General features: G+C 36.3%; 1 protein-coding gene across 3 annotated transcripts; it reads left to right on the forward strand.

Annotated features, from left to right (window-relative positions):
• Positions 1–7925: 7925 nt before the first annotated feature.
• LOC121431113 (regucalcin-like) lies at positions 7926–14397 on the forward strand. 3 transcript variants are annotated; one of them, XM_041628613.1, is made up of 8 exons: positions 7926–8109; positions 8614–8814; positions 9803–9982; positions 10558–10664; positions 12388–12415; positions 12455–12502; positions 12931–13062; positions 13551–14397. In XM_041628613.1, the coding sequence occupies exons 1-8, from the start codon at positions 8043–8045 to the stop codon at positions 13757–13759; spliced, it is 972 nt and encodes a 323-aa protein (XP_041484547.1). In that variant the 5' UTR covers positions 7926–8042; the 3' UTR covers positions 13760–14397. The 3 variants fall into 3 exon arrangements, with proteins under 3 accessions (XP_041484547.1, XP_041484546.1, XP_041484548.1); XM_041628612.1 differs by having other exon boundaries at positions 12388–12502; XM_041628614.1 differs by having other exon boundaries at positions 7928–8113; positions 12388–12502.
• Positions 14398–17911: the final 3514 nt, after the last annotated feature.

Below are 17911 nucleotides of genomic sequence, written 5' to 3' on the forward strand. Positions count from 1 at the left end.
CGTCGCGATTGACTATAGGGAGATTAATAGCAGCAACCCAATACAGAATTTGTAGTCTTCAAGTCCCATTTTGACGATCTCCCATCGGGTGTTTATGTTGCCGAGTAAATCTGTTTTAAACCAGCTCCAAATATACCATTCTGAAGCCTCCTCCTTTCCAAGAGCCTTTCCAACAAAGTCCTGTCATCATCATTCACCCCATCGTGTGACGCAGATCAGAATATCAGTCCAAAACATAAACGCGAATTCTAATAAAAACACACGCAATGTCTTCCTTCAGTAACATAGTGCTGAACGTTACATGAATCATTTGTGATTAATGTGCGCCACACAGTACGCCATGTTTAATAAGTAGATTTGCTTTCTGGTTTATCCAGTATGATAGACTGCCACGTTCATATCGTCATGTCGCACTTTGGAAAAAAAATGATATTCATAATGAGCACCAAGCCGTGAATGAGATATTGTGTTAAAGTACTGGTGGAAAGAAACAGAAGTCATAAGCTGCGAGGTGAACAAATCAAATAAAAATTATAGACAATATTAATTCTTTCTTTCTCAGACCCCCCCCCCCCCTCTCTCTCCCTCTATCTCGTCGTTCGTCTACGATTTACGCTTTAACAAATTCGTCCCTGTCGAAATGCATCAAACATTGGGGGAAAATATTTATCATGTTTAGCAATACTGCCCTTACAAAGAATATCACATTATTCAAAACTGAATTAATATGAAAATTTACTTAAAGGTCATGTCCACCCCAGAAAATTGTTTATTTGAATCGATAGAGAAAAATCAATCAAGCATAACGCTGAAGATTTCATCGAAATCGGATGTAAACAAAGAAAGTTATGGCAGTTTTAAGTTTCGCTTATTTTTTTCACTAAGTAGTTATATGCATAACTCAGTGATATGTAAATGAGAGAGTCGATGATGTCCCTAACTCACTATTTATTATTTTTTATTGTTTGAATTATGCAATATTTCAATTTTTACAGATTTGACAATAAGGACATTTTTTTACTTTATAACCATAAGCTGTTAAAATAATGGTTATTCCACATGTTGAGGGAGGAATAACAATTTGTTTCACTTGACAATGAGGAGAAAAATAGAATTTTTTTATATTTCATATAATGAAAAACAAAAGAAATAGTGAATTGGTGACGTCATCATGCTCACTTGCATACCGACCAGGTTGTGCATTTAACGTATTTGTGAAATTAAGCAAAACTTCAAAATTTTGAAACCTATCATAACTTTCTTATTGTACACCCGATTTTGATGAATTTTTCAGTGTTATGCTTGTTGGTTGGATTTTTTTCCTTTTATTCAAATCAACTATTTGCTCGAATGGAATTGTAAATTAAAGTTTCATCTACATCCTTGGATAGTGAATACTTCTTGTTTAAAACCCTATGGCCCGTATTCTGAAGTCGGGTGTAATTAAACTCAGGTTTAAAGTTGTGGTTTAAGTATGGACAGCCAATTGTCACATAATCACTAACAGTAAAGATATCATACTTCAGCTCATTCGGTTCTCAAATCATTTACTAATTGTGTAGGAAGTATAAATAAATGATTGTCTTCACCATCGATGAATCAGGAAATAGCACAGTAAACATAAGAAACATACAATTTGATGAAATTTTGATACTTTTGGCCTTCCATACTTAAACCACAACTTTAAACCTGAGTTTAAGTAAAACCCGACTTCAGAATACGGTGCTTAAGGCTCGATCCCACTGCACTTACAGAAGCAAAGAGGATGGAAAACGCTATGCATCCGCTGTGTACTCATTGCATTCGTGTTCCATACGCTTTATCCATCGAGCATCCGTCCATTTGATTTCATCCCGCGCAAAAAGTTTTGAGCTGCACAGAACTTTTAGAACGGATGAACTTTCCGCCGTACCGTGTGCGATGTAAACCGCAACATATACGAGCAGAACGTTCCATGTCCGTTATCACCCGTTGAACGTCCGCTGCATATTCCCTGCATCCCTGGGTATCCTCGCAACTCACATCCAATGAAGTTAAACAACGGATAGAGGGTGGAAAGTTAAAGTATGTGGAACGTCTATACATCGTTAGTAGCACGGAAATAAAAAGGATGTCGACTATATGTGTACGCACTGTGAACACACTGTGGGACACTGTGTTCTTTCCAGCAGGGAATATTGTCACCCATAAATATATTTTATTTAGTTTAAACAACATGTGACATTTTTTTTAAACATTGATGTCAATTATCATGATAGTTACCATTACTTGCCATTGCAATTTTCAATAAGAAATCCTTACTCCGTAATTACACGTATGATTCACACGAGTTGTCGACATTACAATGACGATGTTCGTGAACAGCGTCACGTGTGCTGCTCATTTTATTATACTGCTTCATTTCGTCTGTGTTTTTTAACGAATTTTCTTTAGCTGGAATCTGTAACAATCTTGTTTACCCTAAAGTTAATGTTCTTCCAGCTGGCAGGGGCGTCCCCAGGATGAGTGAAAAAGAGGCCAAAGATGCCTAAAAGTGACGTCATTATTTTGTTTCTAATTATAGCAGTATCATAGAGTTACATACCCTTGAACTCTTATCAAAACATTTTCAAATCTTTCTACCCTTTTCGCCCTCTCCTTTCCTCCTTTCATTGTTCCCCACTACTTGAAATATCATCATGATCATGAGGGGAGGTGGTCGCCCACGGCACCCCTAACTCGTGTTACTCCACAAGAATCAGAATATGATAGGGTCTTAAATTAGAAGAATTTTTTTTCCATAATCTTTTGAATGACTAGGTCTGGAATAATGACAACGCTCTAAATCTATGTTTATTACAGGTTCTTACTTTGAAATTGTTTGGTATTATATTTGAATTCTTTTTTTTAATTGATATTGGCGTTATTTTGAAAAAAAAAACACACCGGGTCTGCCTGAAAATCTACGCTACATGTCCATGTTATTCAGCGCCAATAACATTATATGAGGTCTTTATACTGTTTTCGGTATTATTATTTTGAAATAACTGCGTTCGGAGGAAAGACTATGCTATATTTTCATGTTATTTAACATTACCAAGAGTGTAGTGTCTTGTGATTTTTTTTATTTTTGAAATAATCGGGTCTGGGGGAAAGGCTACAATCGATCTTCATGATATTTAACATGTTCAACAGGAATTAGATTATTCGTTTTAGAATATTTATGAAAACTATTTTATTCTTTTAAAAATGACAACCAAGTCCGGAGAAAGGATGTTTACTTTGCATGCATTATTACAATGTTTTTGTAGGGTTCTTAGTTTGTATATATATATATATATATATATAATATATATATATATATATATATATATATATATGTATATATATGTATATGTATATATATAAACTCGGTGTGGGATAAAGACAACGCTCTAAACCCATGATGTAATAATTACCCACCATCTGAAAGGTTTTTGGGGCAATATTCTTTCTTCCACCTACTGAAAATTTGCTCGCCCGCTATGCTCATTTGCCACATGATCAAATAAATAATTGGATAATGAGGCGAATGGCCATAGAGAGCAATGAAATTAGGAAGACAAGGGCGCCGGAAGCGGGGGGGGGGGGGGCAGGGGGGCACTTGCCCCCCCAATAAAATTTTGTGCCCCCTGAAAGTAAAAAAAATGATAAATTATTTAAGGACAAAAGCAAACGGAGGCACTTTTCTGCCTGAAAATTGTCATTTCCATTGTCAAAAATGAAAAAAATTTGCCCCTGACGGGGAAAATACATAATCATAGTAAGCCTCGCGTCTTTCGACGAACAGTTCCTCTGTGAATTGATAAGCCCCAAAATATGATGCTGGCTGTGTCGTCTAACAAACGCGCGGTCGCCCAGAAACGCTCAGACCGGACCCGATATCACTAACGCGCGTGAACACTAGTTTAATACTCGATATGGAATCTATGTCATAGCTGTCAAGCCCAGAAACCATAAAATCTCGAGAAACTTGTTTCAATTGTTTCATTTTCAACTAAATATAAATTGAGTTAATACAGTGCTAACAAGTCAGTGCCCTAAAGAAAATACCAAGGTCATTTCAACTCAATATAGACATGTTATCAGAAAATTACACGCAGAATAATCATGTGTAGAGGATTATAATTTGTGAAAATGGTGAATCCCACTCGATAGCAACTTGAGATAATGTTTAGACATGAAAAAATTAAATCATCTGTGACAGTGTCTTCTTGACCGGACTCATATTATCCGAGATTTGAATAAAAATGTAAATAATGAATATAAAAGAAAACAATAAGCGTTACAGTACTGCTCTACTATAAAAAAAAATCTCACAGCCTCTCCCGCTCGATCGCTTTGGTATCTCACACTGTCAAAAATATTGTGCCCCCTTCGGGATTTTGCCCCCTCCAAACTGAAAGTGTTCCGGCGCGCCTGTAAGAGGAATAATCACACCTCATGAAAGACAATTTAATCATCATGTCTTCCGGTTACACTTCGTAATTCCGAAGGTTCGTAATACCGAAGGTTCGTAATTCCGAAACACGCGAATTGATGTTCGTTAATCCGAAAACGTAAAAGGGTTCGTTAATCCGAACATTTGTGGCGTTATTCCGAAGATTCGTTATTCCGAAGGTTCGATAATCCGAAAACGAAATAAGGTTCGTTGTTCCGAAGGTTCGTTAGTCCGAAAACGAAATAAGGTTAATCTTTTAGTTTTCGGATTAACGAACCTTCGGAATTACGAACCTCACTTCGTTTTCGGACTAACGAACCTTCGGAATTACGAAACTTCGGAAATACGAACCTTCGGAATAACGAACCTTCGGAATATCCCAACTTTCGGAATAATAGCTTCGGAATTACGGATGTATGCGACGTCTTCCAACTACTAGAGATTTGTTCGCTCGCTTCGCTTTCTCGCATTTGGATATTAAATGTATTTCGGTACTTTATAACACAACAATTCATTAAATTGTTTTTAAAAAAATGAAATAATAATAATATGCGAAACTTTATTGTTTTACATCCAATTTTGAGAAAGTTTTTAGTGTTATGCTTATTAGATTTTTCTCAATCAATTAAAAACAACATTTTAATCGATTGGACTTTACCACTAACAGCGTGAATTTGATTTCATATTGTAATCCCCACTTTAAACACACTGGGCGACATCTTTCAGTAAGGTTATTTCAAATTGTTTTGCTGTAACTTTCTTCAATTTTCTTCCCACGATTTGAACTTTTCTACTTTAAAATCTTGGTAATATGAATTAAAAAAAAATGTGGAAAATACATTGAAAAGGAAAAAAACACACCAACTGTTTTGAAGACACTATTTGTATAACATGTATAAATTATTGTGTGTCTGCCTCCTCTTCCTGTTCGAGTTCTATATTTTACACACTCAACCTACCTAGGTAGAATATTGCTTTTACAAAAGAAGGCGTTGCTTCTTATTTTCAACTTGTCCTGGAGATCCCATAAATATCTCTTGTTTTTCAACAATAACATTCTAAAAATAAAAACACTGTACCAATATAACTTTGGTCAATTAATGTATCAGTTAAACAATAATATGTTACCACCCATATTTAATTCTACATTTAACAAAAACAAAACTCTTCACAATTAAATATCCCATACATCAATCAGATGAATTCCATTTACCACTATATCATGTATACCCAGGACCATCCTTGCAAAATCCTTGCTTTTTAGTGGATCCCCTCATTTCCATTTATGCTCTATATTATAATGTTTTTTTTTCTGTTTTACGAAGTAAGAATGCCCTATAAAATTGTACTTGATTTGAATACTTTGTATTATGTTTTGAATGGAAATGAAATCAAAGAATTGAATTGAATTGAAAATCAATTTTTACTTTTGAAGGCCCTAGACTCTGGGGAACTAATATAATAACACCAAAGAATCTCCAAACCACGATTGTTTCAAATATAAGTTCAAAAAAATTGTCCAAGATAACCATTGAATTAATTCTTCATTACTCTAACTCTTGTATTTTTTAATCAAACATGATTATAATGTGGCGTACATTTTTCCGTCTCTTCCATTCTCATGTTGATCAACGAGGTCCGTTTGTGAGTGCTGGCGCTGGATTCTGGAGACCTTTAATCATAGGTGGCGAAAGCGGGGGGGGGGGGGAACCTGTGTCTATCACAAAATTTGAGGTGGATCCCATGAATTTTTCGGCTTTCCTTTTCTCTTGTAATTTTCCCCATTTCTTTTTAATTCAACTGGTTTGTGCTCAAGTTGTTATTTTGATTTTTATATGCTATGTAACTACAAGAATATCTATTAGGAGGCTGCACTCTACAAGGTTCGCTTTTTAGCAGCCTCCTACATTTTCAACCTGATATGTAATAATCTTGAATAATTTTTTTTTGTACAGGGGTACATGAAACATGTTTTGCTATCTATATGTCAAAATGTACAAAACAAACTGTAATTGTTGAAAATGGAAATAAACGAATTGCTGTTAAATATTTTTATCATTATTACGCAACTGATCTCCCATCTCTCCCTCTCTTTTCTTCTCTTCTTTCCACATTTTTCCTAATTTTCTCTTCATTTATCTTCTTTCTTCTTCCATCTTTTATTTATTTTTTCTTCTTCTTCTTCTCACTTTTCCACTTCTTAATCTCTCTCTTTTTTTCTTCTCTTCATTCCCCCTCTTCCTATCTATTTTTTTTTTCATTTCCTCCTTTCCCCCTCTTCCTCTCTCTCTCTCTTTCTTATCTTCTTTCCCCTTATCCTCTCTCTTATTTTTTCTTATTTCCCCCTTTTCCCTCTTCCTCCCTCTTTTTTAAGGGGGGGGGGATGCAAGGCCCCTCGGCCACTATGGGGGTCAATCAAATGTATTGCTGTACACATGCGTGACCAAATTATGTCCAAACACCATTAAAACAAGTATTTTCTGGGCAAAATGTGCCCCTAAAAAGTTTTTCGTGGGCTTCATTAACATAAGTTAGTTTGGCGAATTTCATGACCGTTTTCCCGTTTCACAGGAGCGTTGCTTACAATCGGGAAGAACCCGAACGTTTTTCAGAAACGAGGAGGAAAAGGCCCCGGAGAAAAAGCTTGGGGGGACACGTTTGGCTGCATGGTATGAAGAAAAATAGCTTTGGAACAAAAATATACCCTAAATACATTTCACCTACCCCCCATTGACTTTTGAACAGTCTTCCAAAACCACCTTTAAAAAAAAAAATCGGTGTTTTTGATATCATTACCGAGTGCATTCGCGACCAAAATTGAAAACTACCACTTTGAACTTTAAACGCGTTTTTTTTTTTTTGGGGGGGGATGGCACACATGTGTACAGCAATACATGTATATTTAAAGAATAACCAGTTTACGTGTGGGAAGCTGTATATAATTCCATTCAGCTTTTGTGGTATTCTATCAATATCCGATTGAACAGTCATTTACGATTTCCTGCACGTCGCCCTCAGTTTATTACCTGTAGACTGTACAGTGCGTCCCAGAAAAAAAAAACGAAACCGGGATTAAGCGATGATTTATCATAACTGAATCACAATAGATAATACAATCTAATACAATAGACAAATGACCTACCAATAACTTGTTGAATTTGTTTTGAATGTGGTTTTCTTTTTGAAACCCAGATACAGCCCGCCAAATGACTTTTTGGTATCCCCTCTTCAAATTGTTTTTGCTCAATTATGCCTAAATGAGAGATGATCTAATGAAAGAGGAGATTCTAAGCTTTAAAATGGTAGGTCATTTGTCTATTGTATTTGATAAAGTTATGATAAATCATCGGAAAGTATCGGTTCCGTTTTTTTTGTGGGACGCACTGTATACTTTGAAACCCATTGTTAGCATTATTTTCCTATGTAAACCTTGTTTTTATATATAATCTGTGCTGTGAATGAGTTGTACTCTCGTGCCTTGAAGTGGGTCGGTGGAATCAAGAAAATCTAAATCTAAAATCCAAATCGCAAAGCGTATAAATAAAGAGGGGAGTTTCCTTATATCTTGATATCAGTATAGTCAATGGCTATAGTCAATACTCTGTGTATCTTTGCTACGCCTCCGTGGATTTGCTGTTTTTTATGCAACTGTTAGTGAGTATTTACAAAAAAATTGTTAGTTCGCCATGCAATATTTAATTCCTAATTTTTCTCTTTTATAATTTAGTTTAATTATTTTACATCTTTATAGGCCCTACCTGTTCACACTGGCTAGTACTGTTAACATAGCGACTGAAGGGGTTGTTTGACTGAACCATATAAAAGAAGATTAATAATGTAATTGAAGTGAACATTTTGTGAATATGACCATTTATTTTTTTTTGTAATATCAACGATTAAAATAACGCGCTTTGTATGTCTTAATTGGCAACATTGCATGACAGTTGATATCATTGTAAATATACCATCCAAAGGTAACACTGGTCAAGACATAAAAAGGTCAAGGATTTTATTCAAGACACCACTGGATGGCAACATGCAGCGGGACACTGTATTGTGTAAATAATCGATTTTTTTTGGGGGGGATGGGTGTTAATTTCCGAATAAAAAAAATCTTATTAGAGCAGAAATTTCCCCCATACGTCTTGTCGCAGATAATAGGACTTCTAATTATCTGAAGATCGGAGATTATTGTGACGTCATGGCTATCGAAGTTGTTCTGAAGGATATGGGGGAGCTTTTGGAAGGCCCCCATTGGGATGACGTCACAAATACACTTATTTACGTTGATATCACTAAGAAGCTCATTCACAGCTACAACCCGGTAACGAAGGAGGCCAAGAAGGTTGTTGTCCGTGAGTACTTATCTTTCATTCACATAAAGTTACCGTTTCTTCTTTTCTATGAATTTCTTATGATGGTAGTCCGACAAAGTATAACGCACTCCGTCAGTTTGAAGCTGGCTTCTTTGAGGTGATCGTATTTGATAATGATAATAATAATAACAACAACATTAATGATAATAATACAAGCCAATTTTTATAAAGTGCTTTTCACAGAATGGCTCAAAGCGCGTTACAGCATATCACTACCGCGGTCATTGGATTCATTTCAATCCCGCACGAAAAGTGCACAATATCCACTCCCCGGGGAGCATTCCTTGCATTCCTCGCAGCCTCATGGCGCTGGCAAAATCAAACGTACAATATCTTTCGCATCCTACCGGGTACCCAGTCAGCACCTGGGTCGAGTGTGGCAAAGTGTGGATTAACGCCGCGCCAAAGGTCGGTAAACCGCGGTGGGATATTATTTGAACAATCGTCCTTCTGTTTACAAGGCGAGAGTCAGAACCACTACACCACCTTGTAATATTGTATAAATATATATTTAAAAAAACAGGTGAAAGAAACTGTTGAGATTTGAGACAGGTATATAATTACATCAATATCAGTAATATCTTGGTTTTCTATTTATTTATTTTTTTTATTTTATCTATTTATTATTATTATTTTTTTATGTTTTTTTTTTGGGGGGGATTAACCCGATGATGATCATGTATATCTAAAACTTGGAATATTGAAGATATACAGGTGTGTCATGTCCACTCCTATCAAGTAACATGTAGCAATCATTTTGTTTCATTGATCTCTTCAACCTTTGTGCACCCTAAACCTTGTGTGTGCGTTTTTTTGAAAAAAAAATCTTTGCTAGAAGTCTTTTTAATCAAAGGTAACCATTTTTCGGCCCATGTTTCATTCTTGACACACACACACACACAAAATTAAATTGAGTCTACGTGTTTTTGACATCGAGGAATTATATACTTTTTTCGCTGTCACGCAGATTCCGAAATCGGGGCAGCTGTCCCCACATCTAGCGGGAGGACTCTGGCAAGTGTCGGGAGAGAGGTGGGCTACGTCGACTGGGAGACCGGGAAATTCGAAACATTTTGTGAAGTCGATATCAAAAAGAGTGCGCGGTTCAATGATTGTAAGTGCGACCCGTCGGGAAGATTCTGGGTAGGTAAGTGAAAGGTAATATAATGGTTGTTGATCAATGATAATTACGATGTTCAAGTGAGAAAAAAAGGTCAAACAAATTTCACAATTTTCAATTTATAGAAGTTTATCCAAGGAGGAAATGGGGGAGGGGGGAGCTAGGGGTATCAAGTATGGTGTTTATGATGTTAGGTTCGTCTTCGTTGTAATTACTCTATGCGTGCTTGATGTTTTTAGGTTGTTGATTCAACTTTTTGATAATTGGCATACTTCATAGGGTTTACATCTGTTCGTTGGGGTTTAACCCGAAGCAGATTAAAATACCTTGATATCAATGAAACCATCCTTTGAGCGGTGTCTAATTCTTCTTTTTTTTTTGGGGGGGGGGGTAAATTTGTTGGACTCTAGACGTGTTTACACAGATGTACACCCCGGTTTTTCATGGCCGTACGCATTTTGTTCCAGCGGGGAGGGGGGGGGTCAAGACGCGTAAAATTTTGTGAGGAAACTAAAAAAAAACCCGTAATAATATATATATATATATATTCTTATTTAATTTGTGTTACGCTGTCTTTCCCTTTTATATGACCGGACATGTAGGTTCGATGGATAAGAAATCGTTTGCGGGCTGCGCCGAAGAATATAAAGGACAGGGCTCCCTCTATTGTGTACATCCTGACAAGACAGTCCGTGAATGCGTACAGAATGTAAGTTTCTCAGCTAGTCACAGGAAATACAAAAAAAAATAAATACAATCGCTTTTGCGAAGTATAATTTATGTTCAAAGGACTATAGTTTTAAGATAGGAGAGAGATCCCCCCAATGGGACAGTTTAGGTTCATTGGTTTCAATGGGGAGTTTTTTGCTAACACTACGCAGATACTTTCTGTTATACGTAGATAATCTATTGTAAAATAAGATAAAAGATAAGATTTATTTTATTTACACACGGTTAAAAAGCCCAAACAGTTCACAGACTGATTTCCATTGGGGCCGTGTGGAACATACAATTGACAAAGTAAACATTTTAAAATCAGTGATTAACGAACAATATATATGGAACAGAAGCGTCAATGAAATATTACAAGGCAATCATTGAAACGTGAAGAGGAGTGGAGGAGAAGAAAAAAAAGGAAGAAGGGAAAAGTGAGAGGGAGAAGAAAAAAACAACAGAGAAGATAACAGAAGAAGAAAAGAAGAAGAAGAAAAAGAATAATAATGATAGTAAGAAAAAGATGAAGAAATTATATACCGTTCTCAAAAACATCAATAACTTACAACATGAAATATCTATCTGTAAATTGGAACAAAGCGGTGCATACATGGTAATAGTAAATGTGTACATGGTAAAATAAAATGTCAAAATAAATACATGTTTCTATAATGGACAACCGAGCACAAGAAAATGAATACAAGTCATGATTTTGATAAATTTAGAATCTCTTCATGACAAAACAGCCATTGTCGAAAATTGGTGAATCAAAACAGCAATGTCGTCCTGGACTGTAGACAAACGACATGTTTTTTATTTTTCGTCTGATCCGAATCTTAGGACGATCCGCTGTCCCGGTACCTCTCAGCTGTCTTTCTGATTTGCACTTTCAATATATTCACTATGTTGTAGAGTCTGTCCACGTTGCATTTGCGAAAAATCGCTAATGTCATGTAAGAACCATTACGTGATGTAACGACTCGATATTGTCATAACGTCTGTATACCGCTTCATGTTCATGAATGATCAGCTACACTCTAAAAACAAATCAGTCAAAAATGACTGATTAATAGCGTCAGCTGGGCGCATCTGTTATTCTAGTCATATTTGACTATTTCCTAGTCATATATTACTAGAACAGAGTTTTTTCTGACCAGAATATATGTCACAAATGTGACTATCAGTGATTGCCATATCAGTTGCTCCCAGCTGACTACTGGTCTAGTCAATTTTACTGATCTGTTTTAAGAGTGTAAGATGGGTGTACATCAAGGGTCTGTATACTGTCGCCGTGGATATTTACCATGTTAACAAAAACTGGGACTGAATGGTCACGGATAGCGGAATAGTTTGATGAGAGATATGTACGCTACTTAATTTTGATTCGTATGCACAAGTCAGCTATATAAAGCGAAGAGATTTGTCCGTGGGACAAAGTGATCAAGAATGTTAATAGTGGGATATGGGAAGACAATAATGATGGTGGTAGAGGGGAAAGTTTTAATTGACCTGTGTGGCATGTTTGGACAGAAAACTGATATCATTGTATTTTTATGAAGGAAAATACGACAGTTGATGGAAATATTTCCCCTTTTATCATATCGCGCGCCATTAAGAATAAAGGTCTGTATAATATAAAACACATGTTTTTATATCTTTCTTAATTAATCATCGATTTATTTTGCACATTCTAAAACCTTTGTTCTCCTAAACTACAGGTTGATATTTCAAATGGCATGGCGTGGGCGAGTGATCACAAAACTATGTATTACATCGATTCGCTGACCTACGGTGTGGATGCTTTTGATTATAACAACGAAACCGGTGAAATTGGTACGAATGTTTGAACGCTGACCTATGTAGCATCTAATCACTAGCATCCAGGTCGAGGGATTCCATTATTTCCATTAACGAGGAAATATTCTCGAATGGAAGGTTATTTTTGGAATAACATAATAAATCAGACAAGCAAATGGATAGAGTTTGAACAACAACTGACAAAGAAATCCAAGTTGTAAGAAGTTTTAATCACTCTGCCTATATCAGGATATTAATTGATCCTAATCTGCTAATCTTTCTGCGGATTCATTCGCATTAGAACAATGCACACATTGTAAAAATATTAAAGATGATTTCTTTTTTTCACAATGATAACGTTCGTTATTTTGAATGAGAATTTAGGTTGGAGAGCTTTAAAAAAAATGTAGACATTCTCATTATTTTCTTTTCTCAATTCACCAAATTTCATTTCAAACTCGCAGCTAACAGACGTCAGGTGATTGGTTTCCCCAAAGGAGGTAGTTTTCCCGATGGAATGTGTATTGATGATGAAGGTATGTTATGGATAGCCATGTTCGGCGGTTGGTCGGTTCATCGATTCAATCCAAGAACAGGTGAGAAAATACGTGGAATGATTATTGTTTTAATACTGACGAGTTTCGAACCGCTACGCAGAACGCTTTAAAGAACATACAAAAATAAAATGTATTGCCAAATGCCCATCATGGCGAAAAGTAACTAAGAAGTGTTTGTCGAGAATAGGTGAATCATATAATCGTGGATTTCGGACAAACGACATAAAATATTAGCAATTTTTTCGTCAGCTCCGAGACTTGGGATAAACTTTTCTTCCGGTTTCGACAAAGTCCTACCAGCTGTACATTGTCATTTGATGGGTTTTTTCGATACATTAAGTGTGTTCCAGAATTCATTCCGCGTGGCGGTGCGAGAATTCGTTATTAGTAGAATATTCAGGAACATGATTTTATTGTAATTTATTATACTTATTTAGAGGTCATTAAACCGCTTACTGTTGTCATGATACATTATTTTATATATTATGTGCCGTTGGAAGTTTAATTTATTTTTTTTTCACCGCCAGGCGAAAAACTTTATACCATCAAATTCCCGACGAAGAATATAACAAGCTGCTGTTGGGGCGGGGCCAATCGCGATGAACTTTACGTGGCGTGTGCAAAGGTTTACCTCACTGAAGAAGAATTGAAGGAACAGGAAACTGCTGGATCCGTCTTCCGGGTCACTGGTCTCGGGGTCAAAGGGGTCAAGTGTGACGTATTCAGTGAGAATTAAGGATGACCTTATTCATTTCTATTAATTCATATAGAATATATAGAATATATAGTTGCCGGAGGGGAGAAAGGGTTGGGATTGATAACACATTGGTGTTCTCATTAATGCCTCCATTTTTCATTATTAAGATCAGTGGAAGTTTGAATGATTACTCCGTAGCATACGTTCATTTTTTTCCGAAATAAGATCAATCCATTTTCGATATTACACTTAGCTTCCCGCTTCCCACTTCCCACTTAGTTATCCTTCACTTTATTTTTTTCATTTTTGTGATAAGTCGTTTTTTAACTAAAAATGTGACGTAAGCAATTTTGCATTATACTTGGCTAAGGATTTCAACCTATGTTATTTCACATTTCTATTCACAAAAACAATATGATAAAAGGAATATATTTCAAAATATCAGAGTGAAACTATATTTATTTTACAACCTCATTGTCTAATTTAGATTTCAGGTACGATATAGGCCTCTCATTATTTTTTCTTCCCCAACATTTTATTCAAGCGGAGCATTTGATAGGTTTTTGATTTTATATTAATATTGTGAAAATCCCCGTCGTCGAAATCATCATCAACATCATTACCGTCATTATCATGATCATGATCGTCTTTAACATTATCACCACCATCACCACCACCACCATCACCACCACCACCACAACAACCACCATCATCATCATCATCTTCAAAAGTAATGTAGGCCTATAGCTCCAAAAGGTATGTGGCGCTAAGCAATAACTTATGTGACTTATATTCCACCGTACATCAACCTCATCCCGCCAGCGCGTTTCCGTTTTACACCCTGGCGAAGGCATTTTCCGGAAAAGTAGCCAAAAAGCGACTAGTGAAGAGTCTACGTCTACGTTTGTTTACATTATCAGCTGGGCGCGCGATCCAAAGTCCGCACCGAAGTTATCCGCAGAACATACCGTACTTGCAAATGCAACTGTTTGCCTTGATCATTTGCCTTGCCGATTTGCTGATGTCTGTCTTTCTCTCTATCTGTCTTTATATCTATCTCTCAAATTCTATCTCTATCTATCTATGTAACTGCAGTATCTATATATCTAATAATCTTCTCTGTCTCTCTCATTCTTTAACATCTATCTCAAATTCTCTATCTCTCTCTATCTATCCATCCATCTGTCTATCTTTCTCTATTTCTCTCTCTCTCTACCTACCTATGTAACTACAGTATCTATCTGTTAATTTGTCGCTCTTCTCTCTCATTCTTGATCTATCTGACATCTATCTATAATCTCTATCCATCTGTCTGTCTTTCTCTATTTCTCTCTATCTATATATCTATCTATCTATGTATCTATATATCTGTTAATTTGTCTATCTTCTATGTCTCTCTCATTCTTTATCTTTCTATCTATCTAACATCTATCTATCTGTCTCTCAAATTCTCTATCTCTCTCCCTCTCTAGCATCTGTCTGTCTTTTTTCTCTCTTTCTCTTTGTCCGTCCATATTTCTATCTATAACATCTCTCTCTCTCTATCTATCCTCTCTTTCTCTCTCTCCCCCTCTCCATATCGACCTCCCTGTCTCCCCCCTAGCTCTCTCTTTTTATCTATCTATCCATCCATCTCTCCCTCTTTCTCTCTCTTTCTATCTATCTTTCCACCTCTCTCTCATCTCCCTCTCTCTCTATTTTCTATCTTTCTATCTATCTATCTATCTGTCTATATCTATTTATCAGTCTTCTATATCTATCTTTCGGCAGCTTCTAAGTGTATCAATCCATCAAACTTGTCTTTCCATTATAAGTAACTGTTTATTTTGATTTTGTCTGTCATTCTATTCATTTAGTTAATAATTTATTTTAAAAAAAACTATCAACGCGACTGCAAAAGCATGTTCGGATTTCACTCCTGACTGCCGCCTCTCTGTACATGAAGTGCCGAGGAACTCTGATCAGTAACTGTGCAAATTGCATGCGGTGGTGGACTCGCCTGTGTCGCACGCTGCATGCAACCAGCGACGTGCGTAGACTCTTCACTAGTCGCTTTTTGGTTACTTTTCCGGAAAATGCCTTCGCCAGGGTGTAAAACGGAAACGCGCATCCCACCATAAGTTTACACGATAATAAGATTATTAGTAAGTCTCCTTGTCAAGATAATAAAATCTTTCCATCTCGTGAAGTGGATGTCAATTTAAAGCTTCAGTGGGCATAAATTTGATTCAATATGCTGCTATTTATCCGCATAACCTTCCATTTTTGTCCAAATCTAGACCCACGAGAAGTTAATTCAAGGATTCTACATCTAACTTAGATAATTGAATGAAAAAAAAATCATTTTGCTTTCCAGTATTGGAACTCCTCCGCCTCAGAGGGAGGGTGCACGGGCACCCATTGAACCCCAATCCTACGCCCTTGGATGGCCTAACTTGTATTACATGTAGTTCGGACTAATTTTCTAAAATCTATATTGCATTAGCTTGATCTTAGTTGATCAATACTGAGACTTAGTTGGAATAAAGAGTCTAAAATATTTAAGTTAGGTAAATGAACTAGTATGTTTATCAAAACTTTCAAATTGATCATTATAAGAACGCACATACAAATACACGAGTGGATACATCCAGACTTCTGCAGAGAAATATCATGGTGAATTGAAACATTGACAAGATGTTTGTGTGTGTCCGTTCTGACCTAGAACATGTACAACTAATTTGGGTAAATGTAGAACATACCCACGATGACGATCAGATTAGCATCAACTGTAATATGTCAAGAGGCCCAATGATTTTTCTTATAATGGGCTGAGATTGTCCCTGTGGTTGCAAACCATGGCAGCCATCATTTATCTGCTCCTCGAATGTTTATGTTTTATAAATGACGAACAATTGTCAGGAATGGATTCATGTGGAAGCGACTGACCTGACCAATATCAAGACTTTGGAAGACGGGTCACAAGTAAGTATGGGGTGGGTCCAACATGTCCAAGGTTACGGGATTGAAAAATTGATTGTGCGTTTGATTTCTACGATTGATTGTACATTGTAGTCTATGGAATCAATCGTAGAAAAATGTTCTACGATCATTGCTAAATTTTGTGTTACGGGCCCCAGGAGTTAAAGTTCGCTTTTCTACATCAGAAGATTTTCTGCTTAGCCTGATCTTCAATGTAAACTGAAATATAAATGTCATGCACTCTACAGTGCGTATAAAAAAAAGTTTACACTTAGAAAAAAATCCTGTAAAATTATATATTTGTAATAAACTGAAGATTTTTTCACATTTTAACATTGGTACAGATTCATTTAAGCAAATGACGATATAACTGTCAAAAATATTTCCGCTTGAGTGAGCACCACTTACTTTTGAAAAGTTAGTGAAAAATGATTTGCGCAGAACTTGGAAATAGCTATGCGAATAAAAGTAGACCTTAATCACGAAGAACATGTGGAATTTAGCTAGTAAAATTGATTTGATGTTATCTTTTGCATTTTTAAACTTGGTTCCATGCCCAAAGCACTTCGAAGAGTGCATTGCGCCCCACCCCACTCCCCCACACACTGAGGCTATCTTGGCGATATTATATTTGCTTTACCCTGAGCTGTGATTTACATGAAATGGCTAAGGCGTAATTTTCATTTTATTTATCATTGTCAAGCTGGGAAAAGTGGAGGAAACAAGTTAAATAAAAAACTGAAATGTAAACCCACTTTAATGACACAAACTTAGTGAAAAATGCTGGAGATGTCTGATATAAACTTATGTTTAGATTCAGTTATGTCCTCAGATCCAGCTGGCACACAAAAGGATAAAGGTTGTGCTTACTAAGTGTTGAAATTTCAATTTTGGTGGCAAAATTGTTACAAAATGCTGGAATGTATCCGATTTATTTCAATCGATTTAAAGTGCAAGGGAAATGTATGAGAAATGTTTCGCAGGGTAAGTTTGATTTCGCCCTTTCCCCTTGACACAGCGTGAAAAACGAGCATTTCTGCGCAAACAGATTTCTGCGAGCTTTACAAAAATGGGCAGCACTCACTCAAGTGTAACATTCTGTCAAAACTTTTACTTTCATTAGATAGATGAGACACAAACCCAAGATTATATGTGAAAAAATTACCCACCTGTTGTATATTTTTTAATTCCCAGGGCTTTTTTAAAGTGTAAACTTTTTTTGGATACGCA

Source organism: Lytechinus variegatus, chromosome 17, assembly GCF_018143015.1.
Source record: "Lytechinus variegatus isolate NC3 chromosome 17, Lvar_3.0, whole genome shotgun sequence".
Taxonomy (NCBI): domain Eukaryota; kingdom Metazoa; phylum Echinodermata; class Echinoidea; order Temnopleuroida; family Toxopneustidae; genus Lytechinus; species Lytechinus variegatus.